Source organism: Podarcis raffonei, chromosome Z, assembly GCF_027172205.1.
Source record: "Podarcis raffonei isolate rPodRaf1 chromosome Z, rPodRaf1.pri, whole genome shotgun sequence".
Taxonomy (NCBI): domain Eukaryota; kingdom Metazoa; phylum Chordata; class Lepidosauria; order Squamata; family Lacertidae; genus Podarcis; species Podarcis raffonei.
Window position 1 is genome coordinate 19,861,745 of NC_070621.1, and position 13,205 is coordinate 19,874,949.

The 13,205-nt window shown below is 45.9% G+C and overlaps 1 protein-coding gene across 1 annotated transcript in view; it reads right to left on the reverse strand.

The window, feature by feature from the left end:
• EDA (ectodysplasin A) overlaps nt 1-13,205 on the reverse strand; it is a 52,409-nt gene that overhangs the window by 17,989 nt on the left and 21,215 nt on the right. The window contains exon 2 of the mRNA XM_053374187.1: nt 4,942-5,047. Coding sequence (XP_053230162.1) covers nt 4,942-5,047 — 106 coding nt within the window. The remainder of the gene's footprint in view (nt 1-4,941; nt 5,048-13,205) is intronic.

The window sequence follows — 13,205 nt, forward strand, 5'->3', positions numbered from 1 at the left end:
TAACTCCTTTCCTGGGTTGTTGTTGTTGTTTTTTTTTTGTAAACTACCATGAGGTTGTTTTACAGTTAAGAGGTATAAAGTTTTTATGAAACAAATTTTTAAAAATAAGCGTGTTCAAGGCCCAAATTCTGGAAAAGCAGCTGAGATTTGTTGGAAAGAGACAGCCTCATCCTTTAATGCATATAGACCGAGAGAACCTTGTCAGTTCTCCAAAACATGAAGAAATGTCAACTTAAAAAATAAAAAAGGTTAGGAAAACCTCAGACATGCAACTAATTACAAAATTACTCAAATACTTGTCCAATTCAGCCCAAACTTGTCAGCAAAAGTGTCTTGGCAGGAGGAAGGCAATTGTGCAATTGCAACCGCTTGAGCTCAGGGCTGGGGAGTTAAGACATCAAGATCAGGCTCATAACGGAAAAAGGAGCTGCAAAATCAGAAGGCTGAACACGAAGCTGATCTTCATTCATCCACCAGTAAAATAAGAAAAAACTTCACGGTCTTGAGGATCACAAAGGAGTGGCACAGAGGAAGATAGACCAGGAAATATGTGTCAGTGTTCTTAGAAGATGAAAAACCCATTGCATGCAATGCTTCTGAATTGCAGCTGCTGGAAACAACAAGAGGAGAGAGTTGTTGTGCTTGGATCCTGCTTTCAGGTTTCCTTTTGGGGCATTTGGTTGGCTTCTGTGAGGACAGGATGCTGGACTACATGGGCTATTGGCCTGATCCAGCTTATGTTCTTGTCCTTACGTTTTCATATTCTGCAGATTAAGCACTTCTTGGATTTGCTCAGGAAATAACATGAATGCACAAAACCCTGCAGTGAATAAGGAGTGATGTGAATGAGGACTACAGATTCATAGAACTGTTGAGTTGGAAGGAACTCTAGGGTCGTCTAGCCCAGTGTTTCCCAACCAAGGGCCATATGGCCCCCTGGAGGAACCCAGGATATTCCGGGGGGGGGGGGGAGACAGGTGAAAATTGCACAACTGGGAGGCCACAGCATGAGGCTAAGGCACCACAGAGTGAAGTGAGAAGTGTGGGGGGGTGTCATTTTTTTAAAATCCTGATTGACTGGCTATCTGCTTAGCCAATCACAAGAGGGTAAGGGGACAGCCCACCAGGGCTTAGCACTCCTTTTTACCATGTGCATTTTCTTGGAGCAGTCCTGGTTTGTTTCCAGCAGGAGAGGGTGATTACTGAGGCTCCCGTTTTGACAGGTGAAGCTCATGATCCAGAACCCCCAGGTCAGGTAAGTGCAGTGCTAGGGTGGCAATGGGAGAGCTAGAGCTGCTTGTTGCTGCCACCAGTGCTGGGCCCAGTGGCAGCCTGGGCCTGACTCTGCAAGGCACAGGGTGCAATCCACCTCAGCACCTACTGGATCAGGGCCTTCAGATGTTGTCAAGCCAGGTGTCTCCCATCCTGTATGTGTGCATCTAGTTATTTCTACCCAAGTGGAGAACCTGATATTTACCTATATTGAAACCAGTTTGCTAATCAAAACAAAAAAGATTGAAGTGTCTGAGGTCAGTGTGGGGAAACTCTGGGCCTCTGGACATTGCTGAATGACAACTCCTATAAGAACATAAGAAGAATCTGCTGGATCAGGTTAATGGTCTATCTAATATAGCATCGTATTCTCACAGTAGCCAGTCAGATGCCTGTGGGAAGACAGCAAGCACAATTGAGCACAACAGTCCTAACCGCTTCTGTGATTTCCAGCAACTGGTATTCAGAAGCATTGCTGCCTCTGGCCTTTAAGGCAGAGCATAGTTATAGTGGTTAGTAGCCATCAATAGCTCTCTCCTCCTCCATGAATTTGTCTGATCCTCTTTTAAAGCCATCCAAGTTGGTAACCATCACAGCCTCCTATGGGATCAAGTTCCACAGCTTAACAACTATTTATCAAATAGAAGTCCTTTCTTTTATCTGCCCTGAATCTTACAACCTTCACTGGCTATCCCTATTGTTAGGAGGGAGGAAAGATTTCTCTCTCTCCACTTTCTCCATGCCATGCATAATTTTATAAACTTCCATCATGACAACTCCTGATTGCCTTTTCTTAACTAAAAAATCCCAAATGCTGCAAACTTTCTTCGTGGGGGAATCATTCCACCCCCCCTGCTCATTTGATCTGCCCTTTTCTTTTCCAACTCTACAGTATCCCTTTTGAGGGTCAGTGACCAGTACGGATGACAGTATATTCCAAATGCAGTCACACCATAGATTTGTATAATAGCATTATGATACTGTCCACTGGCCATGCTGCCAACCCTACTGGGATTGTCCCAGGGAACCATTCCTGAACCTCAGTTCCAGCACCAGTCATTGCTCTACTGACTCTCAGCACGACTGCAAACCCTGAAAATCTCCTGCCCTTTTGCAGCAGGTTGCAGCTTGCAAGGATAGAGGTTTATTTCTCCAGTTCTCTCTTCACCTGTGAGCCACAAACAAAATATGAAGCAAAAAACCTGCTGACAGAAGGATTAGTCATCCCAGCCAGTGTTCAACTATGCTAGAAGTAGCCAGAAGTCTTTTTTAAAAAGTCTGAGACATGAAGAAAAATCTTCCCTTCCTATAAATCTGTTTTCCCTGCAATGTCGAATTAATGTCACATATTTTCTTCCTTAATTACGTGTTCATTCTTCCACGGTATCTTGCAGAGAATTGCTGCTCTGCTTGGCGCAGTCCCTTGGCGCAGATTACCATCTATGTCTGGAGATGGCTGGGCGCCCCTTTTTGAATCAAGATGCTGGGCTTAGCCTTTTGAAACAGCACTGGTTTTGACAAATTTCAAAACCGCATCTATGAAACACTCTGGGATAGCCTCTGGACAAAGAACATGAAAACCTAAGTAGAGCCCAATGGATCAGGTCAATGGCCCATCCACTCCCTCTATAGCAGACACTCACAGTAAGGTCACTGTTGTTTCTCCTTACATCATTTACTCTGTTATCACCTGGTTGGGCACTGCTTTCGTTTGGGTGAAGACAAAGGCAAAGTAGGGGTGCAGAACATTTCTCCCTTCTGTCACCCAATAGCATTTCTCTTTCCCTGCTAAAAACAAGATTAGAATACATCTCAACTTCATGAACATCTGGACAGGCTTGTCTAAACAAGAATGTTTTTAGCAGGCACCAAAAACAATACAGTGAATGTACCTACCTGGTGTCAATAGGCAGGGAGTTCCAAAGTCTAGGCGCTGGCAGACTAAACAAATGTGGGATGGGCTATGTGGTGCCTGTAACAGCACTAATTCTGCCCTTTTTTGGCTCTTCTCTCTTTAGAGAATGGTGCCAACCCCTCGATCACAAACAGAAATCCAGTCTAGTTACTAGTGGACACCAGGTTATTTATTGCCCTTTATTGGAAATTTCATGGTGCTTTACCATGTGAAGTACGTTCTGATAACGTCTGGGACATCGCTTCATCAGAAGGCTTGACCAGACACAGATATAGGGTGGTCTGGGGAAGAGGCTAAAACTGACCTTTTTGATGCAGATTGCTTTCCGTTCTTAGAATATATCTGCAGGGAGGGATCTTCCCATATCTGTCCAGCTTCCCCCTCTCTCGTAACACTAGAGCTTGAATGTTTGGAGATTCAGGACAGATAAAATGAAGGACTTCTTTAGTTAAACTATGGAACATCCTCCTGCATGAGGAAGTGATGGCACTAAATTGGATGGCTTGAAAAGAGGATTAGACAAATTCATGGAGGAGAGTGCTACTAGCTATGAGGGGCATTGGCCTGATCCACAAGGCTCTTCCGCTTGCTGGTTTCCCACAACGGGAATCTGGCTGGCTACTGTGAGAACAGGTTGCTGGACTAGATGAGCCACTGGCCTGATCCAGCAGACTATTCTTATGTTCTTAAGTGTTCTGCATTAAGTGTTAGAAAATGGAACAGAAACACAGCTGTTGAACTGCAGCTTGGATTGTTGAATTTTAATAGTGTGGCATTGAGGGTTTTTTTTTTAAAAAAAAGAGTGCTGTGGTATATAAAAATAAACTCTTAATTCTAGCCAAGAGCCCTCTGGGTATTTTGTTGAAACACATGAGTCTGCATATGTTAGAACTGTGGCAATATCTGTCAGCTGCGTAACAGACAGAGCTCTGTTTGGATTCCCACCTCAACGCCTGCAGGGGAAGGCAGAACCGTGCGCGATAGATAGTTGTGGTGCAGCCTTTAACGCAAGCCGAAAAGAAGGATCCCGTTAAGCATGCTTCACCCCGCCTATGAACTATGAGCTGCAGGTTGCTTGCAACTTGAGCACCTTTTAGTTTGCATGATTTCAACTTTACGTGTTTGATGGACAGCCAGTTGAAATAGCACAAATTAAGTGTGCAGAAAGCTTAGGAGCTCTTTTTGCGCAGGGTTCTCCAGGTGTGGAAAGAGCTTAGAAGCTCTCCACCTTGCTTGGTGGACTCTGGGAGGATCTCACAGAGCTGTCTTGAGTTTCTTGCCAGAACCTCCAACAAAGGAGAGACCACCACCTGAAAGCCATCTAGATTGGTGGCCATCATAGCTTCCTGTGGGAGTGAGTTCCATAGTTTAACTATGCACTGTGTGAAGAAGGATCTTCTTTTATGTGTTCTGATGCACACTTAAGAGCTTAAGCTGAAGCCCACAAAAAGATGAATGCTGTGAATTCTGAAAGGCAATAATCAGAGGCTGTGCCCTAAGGGCTCTTGCATTCCTTCCCTAAGGAGCAGCTTTCAGAGAGAGGTGCCTGGCCTCAGCTGATGGCTGGGTCAAAGGCAGGTGGGATGGAGCACATGATCTTAGGACATCTCCCTGTTTAGGGAAAGAGAAAAGAGCTGACGTATAGTGGCTCATAGAGTTGTAAGGGAACCCAACCCCCTGCAATGCCTGACTGCTGGCTGTGAAGTGTGTTGAAATGCAACATTAAAACAGAAAAGGTAAAGATTCTCTCTCACCCTCTGATCCTTCGCTGTTCTTGCTCCGCTTATTCCTCCGGACACGGCGGCTTCCTTCCCCGAAAAAAGGCCTTTCTTCAGGGGAGAAGAACTTCAGCAATGCCACCTGGAAGACAAGGGGTCATAAGTTCCACCTTTGGGGCTGAAACACACATAAAAAAGCAGCTGGCAAAAGGGACAATGCCACACAGTAAACACTGCCTATGGCCATCTTTATATGAATGTAAGAAGAGCCATGCTGGATGAGGCCAATGGGCCAACAGGTCCTGTATCCTGTCCTCACAGGGGTAGTTCTGATGCTCCAATGGAAAATCCATAAGCGGGATTCAAGCACAAAAGCATTCTCCCCTCCAGCTGTTTCTAGCAAATGGTATTCAGAATTCTGGCTGCCTCAGACTGTGGAGACATAGTCATTGTGATAGCAGCCCTAAACAGCCCTCTTCTCGTCTAATCCTCTTCTAAAGCTATATAGTTGGTGGCCATCTCTCCCTCCTGTTTCCAGGCTCTTCATCATCTTGGTCACCCTCCCCTGCCCACCTTCCAGTTTATCAATATCCACCATAAACTGGGGTGCCGGGCAGACTCTGCCCAAGGCTAAATAGAGCAGTACTATCACTTCCCTTTATCTGGACACTCAGCTTCTGCTGATTCAGTCTAGAATTGCATAATAGCCTTTTTTGCTGCTGCATCACACCATTGGCTCACATTAAGCTTGGTGTTTCCTAAGACCCCCCCAGATCCTTTTCACATTGTCAAGCCAGGCGTCCTCAATCCTATGTGTGTGTCTGGTTATTCCTGCCTAAGTAGAGAACCTGATATTTACCCATATTGAAATTAATACATCTTTAACTAGTTTGCTAATCAAAATAGAAAACACGAATGTGTCCATCCAAAGACAGGCCTGGAGGTATTCTGCATTGTCTGACAATGTGGGGGACCTGTGGGCCTCTGGGTGTTGCTTATGTTCTTATAAGAACATGACCCTGCTGAATCAGGCCAAAGTTGCCCCATGTAGTCTAGTCCCTGATCTCACAGGGGCCAACCAGATGCCTATGGGAAGCCAGCAAGCAGGACTTGAGCACAAGAGCCCTCTCCCCTTGTGCATTTTCCAGTATCTGGCACTGAGAAGCACTGTTGCCTCAGACTGTAGAGGCAGAGCATAGCCACTGTGGCTACTAGCCCTTGATACCACTCTCCTCCATGAATTTGATGACACCTGCAAATCTGATGAGCATCTCATAATCGTATATATATATATCAGAGCACTCTGGATTCTTTGGCAGACACATTCTTTGAAACAGCACAGATTAGAATTTAGTGCATCGTAGGCTGTAAACTCATTACCCAGGTGCTGAGGCCGGTATAAAGTTTCAAAAAGGCAAGGATACCTCAATGCCGAGGAATGTGGGATCCCCTAAGGGAGGTCACTACACCCCAGATTTTACTTCTCATCCTACACCTGCCTTGAGTTGCAATACCCAAGGGACTTTACAGGTGGAGAAACAGCTTTTCTCTAAAAGAAAGTCAATATTCTAGAAATCTGTTCAGGCTAACACCTCTAATATGTTAGGATATCGTATACCCATGTAACCTAAAACATTTCTGCTTTGTTATCTAAAATATGTTATTCCAGAGAATGACCAAGAAACAGTGTTTATCCTCATAACTGCTGATATTATAATAGCTAAAAAAGTTCAATGGTAATGTGCAACCTTATGCTGTAATAAGTAACAAAAGAATAGCAGCTTTCAAGGTCACCATGATCCAGAATTTGTCTTTCACTTTACATAACAGAGAACAGATTGGATGGTTGTTGCAGCATTATTATTGTGGCAGGGTAGCAATCATACACAAGGAAGCAATTACACCCAGAAAACTTTGACGAGTAAGTGGTGTGATAGCTGTTTGCAATGGGCAGCAATCACAACTCCACCATCCCAGTGGAATGAAGAAGTTGCCAGGGGAAACACTTTCACTGGACTCTCGGAAGATTTGCAATAAGAGAACCCAGATCTCTTCCCGAGAGACACAGTCGATGCACCCCAGGGGAGCCCCTGAGTAGCAAACCTCCCTGCCCCTGAAATTGTGGTTTCTGCTCTGCAGTGAGATGGGTCCCACCAGCGTCAACATCAGGACCAGACAATGCTGCTTTGGAAGATCAGCATGAAGATAAGAAGAACCTGCTGGATTGGCCAGTGGCCCATCTAGTCCAGCATCCAGTTGTCAGTGGCCAACCAGGTGTCTGTGGGAAGTCAGCAAGGAGGATCTGAGCACAAGAGCCCTCTTCCCCTCCTGTCTACAGAACATTGTATAAAACAATAAAAATAAGTTAGCCTTAGAACGTAAGAAGAACCTTATTGATCAGGCCAGTGACCCACATAATTCAGCATCCTGTTATCACAACTGGCCAAGCACAGTGGTGAGGGGAGAGCAGGCAATGGCTCTTTCCACCTGCATTACCCAGGAGTCTTCTTAAGGGAGCTGATTCCAGAGGAAGAACTGTGAGGGGAGAAAGACTCTGTTTGCCACCTGTGCTGCCCTACCTCCAGCCCAAGGAAGGAACCTTCAGAAGGAAGTTGCTGCCCCAAGCAGTGTGTGTGTGTGTGTGTGTGTGTGTGTGTGTGTGTGTTTTAAGAAGCTGAACAGAGTGACGGATTATGAGTCAAGGGGGTGTGGAGTGTGTGTGTGTGTGTGTGTGTGTGTGTGTGTGTGTATGAACGAACTTAACAAGTTCATTTTTGGTGGCTACTTTACTGATGTTGTTAATATTGTTTTATAGATTATAAATGCTGTATTGATTTGTTAGTCATATGACTTTTGCTTCAATTGTGATGTTTAACTTTTTTTTTTTAATTGTTACTTTGCTAACAGTGTTTTACAGACTGTAATTGTTTCCACTGATTGTTAATTATTCTTTATGGTTTAGGCTGTATTTAGGCTACAGTATTATGTCATTGTTATTGTTTGTAAGCCGCTTTGGAATTCATTTGAATGAAAAGCGGCACAGAAATATAATAAATCAATTCAAATTAACCAGTCGCATGTTATGAACATCAGAAGATAAGAACCACCTGCTGCATCAGGTTGGTAACCCATCTAGCCCAGCCTCCTGTTCTCAAAGTGGCCAGTCAGATGCCCCAGTGGGAAACACTCAAGCAGTATCTGAGTACAAGAGCAGAATAACATTAGAAGAGCCTCCTGGATCAGGCCATTGGCCCAGCCAGTCCCATAACCTCTTCTCACAGTGGCCAACCAGAGTCTCAGATGTCCTGCAACTAGCAAAGTTTAGGGACATTTTCAATTCAGGGTGTGGAGGGGAGTAACATAAAGGCTGACTCACACCTACTAGCAAGCGGGTCAAGTCTTTGTTACCAGAAAAGAACAAAAGGAACAGCCTTGCAATGACAAGCAAGAGTCCTCTATGGAGCACCTGATCTGTTAATATTATGAGATGGTGGACAAACAAAACAGGAACTCTTTGGAAACCATAGCCTGAGGTCACCCAAACACAGACCAGCTTCATGGAGAACTCTTATGGAATAAAACACCTGGCAGATTTTTTTAACCCGCCCCCATAAAAAAAAACCCTGCAGCACAAAGTATAAAGCTATTAGGAACACAGAAAGCTACCTGCTCCCAAGTCAAGACCGTAGACCCATCTAACTCAGTGATGTTTACAATGACTGGCAGCAGCTCCTCTCCAGGGTTTCAAGCAAGGTTTTCTATCCCAGCCCTACCAGGAGATGCTGCCAGCAGGGATTGAGCCTGGAACCTTCTGCATGCTGTGTAGATGCTGGTCCTTCTCCTACACATAAAATTCTAGTCCTCTTGGGGCCCTCTCACAGCACCTCTCAGTCTCCTCCAGGCTAAACGGCTGCTGTTGCTGAATGTCAGGTCAGCTTGGAGTAAGACCTCCCTCATCCTTGATCTCATTGTGGAGGAGGCTGATCTGGTCTGTATCACTGAGGCCTAGGTGGGTGAGCAGGATGAAGTCTGTCTCACCCAGTTGTGCCCACCTGGGTACTCAGTGCAGCACCAGGGCAGACGATGGGGGGGGCAGAATTGTTATAGAAATTCCCTCTCTCTCCAGGCTCTCTGTCCCATTTTTTGGGGGGGGGGCTGGATCTAGAATATGTGTTCCTGGCATTGGGCAATTGGAACAGATTAGGGATGCTTTACTGCCCAACTTGCTGCCCAGTCTCCCTGCCTGAACTGACAGAGCTGGTCTCAAAGGCAGTGTTGAGGACTTCCAGACTTCTGGTTCTGGGGCACTTCAACATCCATGCTAAGGTGACTGGCTCTGGGATGGCTCAGGACTTCATGGCTGGCGTGATGCCCATGGGGCTGTCCCAACATGTCACTGGCCCAACGCATGTGACAGGCCAAACTCTGGACTTTGTTTTCTTAGCTGAGCAGCACACCGAGATCATCCTCTGAGGCCCTCCTTTGTGCGCATTCTCCACAAGAGGTCCGAACGTTGGTAACATCAAAGTGGGCCTTTTCTGCAGTGGTTCCCTGTTTGTGAAATGCTCTCCCTGGGGAGGTTCGGCTGGTGCCTTCATTATACACCTTTAAGCGCCAGGTTCCTCTTCAACCAGGCCTTTGGCTGATTGACATACAATGCCCTTTTAAATGTGTCATGGGAACGGGGATTATTGGTTTTGTTGTTCCTATTTTCAGTGGGGGGTTTTATATTGTAACTGTATGTTGTGAACCACCCTGAGATCTACAGATAGATCTACAGAGTTGTTGTTGCTACAAATGTTAGCAACAACAACTCCCTCCACCATTGTTCTCAAGGCTTGGTTTCCAGATCCATCCTCTTGTCCTCCTCTGCTCACCTTCCAGCTTGTCAATATCCTTCTTAAACTGGAGTCCAGAACTGGGCCCAGGACTCCAAGTGGAGCCTAACCAATAAAGCAATATTATGACTTCCCTTGATGGGACACTCAACTTCTGTTGTTGCAGCCTAGAATCACATTGGCCTTTTCTGTTGCTGCATCACACTGTTGACCCCCAGATCCTTTTCATGTGGACAATTTTTTTAAAAAATCAAGCACACATGTACACATACATCTTTCTTTAGATGCCAGGCAGGCCTGTGTGGGGGGTGGGAGGGGCGGCCTGCTCCAGGACTCAGACAAACTTTGCACAGGCCTGATGCCAGGTATCCATATCACCAGGCAGGGAGCTCCGCCCTTAACAGCAGTGGGAATCAGAGTTCATTCATGAGCTCTTTGCCTGGCAGGACAGACTGCTAAAGCTGTTCTAGGCTTTCTCTTTTTTACAATATTGTCCGCCCTCGAACATTGTTTTAATGCTTTCTTTTTACTGCCTTCTGAAGCTATCTATCCATGTATATATCAATTCATTTCCCACTCCATTGGACCATGGGGTGGGGTGCTGCTTTGCCAGCACCAACAGAAGGCAACATAAACATGCCCTAGGGCAGTGGATTGTGTCCATTAAGCTTCTGCCCGTGGTGCGCCGGGTAGCCAAATCACTCCTGAGGCTGTTGACAACAACTGACTTAACAACACCTTTTCTTCCCAAACACGGCCGTTCCTTGTAGCGCATTAAAAAACGCAGATTACATCCTTCAGAGGTGGTAATTAAGGCATCAACTGAATTTATGCTGCCAGATCACATCACTGCTCCAAATATATATTATAATATGTGTTGTAAAAACAGAGGAGGAAAGAATGGCGTTTGCCCGAACATGAACGGGGCTCAACTAGGAGTAGCTTGTTTGTTCAGGCTGTTGCCTTCAGTGCAGGGTACAGCTGTGCCAAACGCAGAGATTAAGACATAGAATCATAGAACTGTAGAGTTGGAAGTGACCCCAAGGATCATTTAGTCTAACCCCCTGCAATGCAGGAATCGCAGCTAAAGCATCCCTGATAGGTGGCCACCTAAGCTGTTTAAAAATCTCTAATGAATAATAGAATTGTAGAATTGTAGTGTTTGGAGGGACCCAAAGGGAGGCTGTGACGGCCACCAATTTGGATGGCTTTAAAAGGAGTATCAGATTTGTGAAGGTGAGAGCTACTGATGGCTACTAGCCACAATGGCTATGTTCTGCCTCAACAGTCAGAAGAAGCAATGCTTCTGAATGCCAGTTGCTGGAAACCAGAGGAGGGGAGACGGATCTTGTATTCAGATCCTTCTAGCAGGGGTTTCTGTTGGGGCATCTGGTTGGCCACTATGAAAAGAGGAGACTGGACTAGGTTGGCCCTTTGCTGGATCTGGAATTGCTCTTCTGACATTCTTAGAAGTTCACATTCTGGTCACCAGGATAAACCTGATAGGAGAGTGACAGGGTGTGGTGTTGTTGTTGTTGTTGTTTTGGACATGCTTACTTTTATTGTCCATGTGGTCCTCTATACACTTACAGATATGCGACTCTTGTCTGCCCAGACCTCAGACAGAAACTTCTGGAGATGTCCAGTCACATGTCAGTTCTTTAAGATCTCTTAAGAACACAAAGCAATGGCCTATCTGCTCTAGTATTCTGTTCTCAAAGTGGCCAACCAAATGCCCCAAAGGGAAACCAGTAAGTAGGACTCAAACACAAGAGCACTCTCCCCTCCTATGGTTTCCAGAAAATTCTATTCAAAAGCATTAGTGCCTCTGACAGTGGAGGCAGAGCATAGCCATTCTGGCTAGTAGCCATCAACAGCCCTCCATGAATTTGTCAAATCCTCTTTTAAAGCCATCGAAGTTGGTAGCCATCACTGCCTCCTGAGGGAAGGAGTTCCATATTTTAAATATGCACTGTGTCAAGAAATCCTTCCTTTTGTCTGTCCTGAATCTTCCAACATTCAGCTTCATGGGATGTCCATGAGTTCTAGTGTTATTGAGAGGGGAGGAAATTGTTCTCTATCATCCTTCTCCAGGCCATGGATCATTTTGTAAACGTCTATCATGTTGCCTCTTGCTCACCTTTCCTCTTAGGCAGGGTGCTCAACAAACCCAGTGATTCATTCAATTAATCTCTTAAAAAAAACTTTTTATCTATCCCACTCTTTTTTCCTTTACCGATCTCAGTGGGTAAACTTCCTTGACACAGATAACGCTTCCTGTGCCTTGGCAGAAAACAGGGTTCTGCTGATCTATATCAGCGACTGCTTTCAGATGCAGATGAAATATATGGCGGCCGCCAAACCCCCCTTTGTTTCATTGCCAGAAGGAAGGTTTTCACAGAGAGGCCTTAATTTCACATGCACACTCTGCAGTAGTTTGGCTTTACCCCCAGCGGTGCACTCTATTGTCTCTAAAGGTAAAGGTAAAGGTACCCCTGCCCATACGGGCCAGTCTTGACAGACTCTAGGGTTGTGCGCCCATCTCACTCAAGAGGCCGGGGGCCAGCGCTGTTCGCAGACACTTCCGGGTCACGTGGCCAGCGTGACATCGCTGCTCTGGCGAGCCAGATCCGCACACGGAAACGCCGTTTACCTTCCCGCTAGTAAGCGGTCCCTATTTATCTACTTGCACCCGGGGGGTGCTTTCAAACTGCTAGGTTGGTAGGCGCTGGGACCGAGCAACGGGAGCGCACCCCGCCGCGGGGATTCGAACCGCTGACCTTTCGATCGGCAAGCCCTAGGCGCTGAGGCTTTTACCCACAGCGCCACCCGCGTCCCTGGAGACAGACAAATGCCAACAACTCAGGAACACAGGACTCAACCACAAAGCTACTTCAACTTTACTAATTCATAGAATCACAGCCCTTCATATATTTGAAGATGGTTCTCATATCCCCTCTCAATCATCTCCTCTTCTCCAGGCTAAACATCCCCAACTTCCTCAAACGTTCCTCATCCAGCCAGGAACGATGCAAACAATATGAGCATTAAGGAGGAAGAGTCACACTAACCAAGGAAGCAAAAGGCTTGCATACTGATCCCAAGCCAGCCCTGATGTCAGCTTAGTAGAACATTAGCCCCACCAAGCACCCCCACCACTAGACTGGGTCTCCAGTCCAAACCGTCTGCAGCGAGTTGGGAGTAGATAACCCTTTGGGTCCCTTCCAACTCTATGATTATATTATTCATTGGAGGTTTTTAAACAGAGGTTGGATGGCCACCTGTCAGGGATTCTTAGGCTGTGATTCCTGAATTGCAGGATGTTGGGCTACATGAAACTTGGGGATTCCTTCCAACTCTACAGTTTGCCGTATTTTTTGCTCTATAAGACTCACTTTTTCCCTCCTAAAAAGTAAGGGGAAATATGTGTACATCTTATGGAGTGAATGCAGGCTGCGCAAC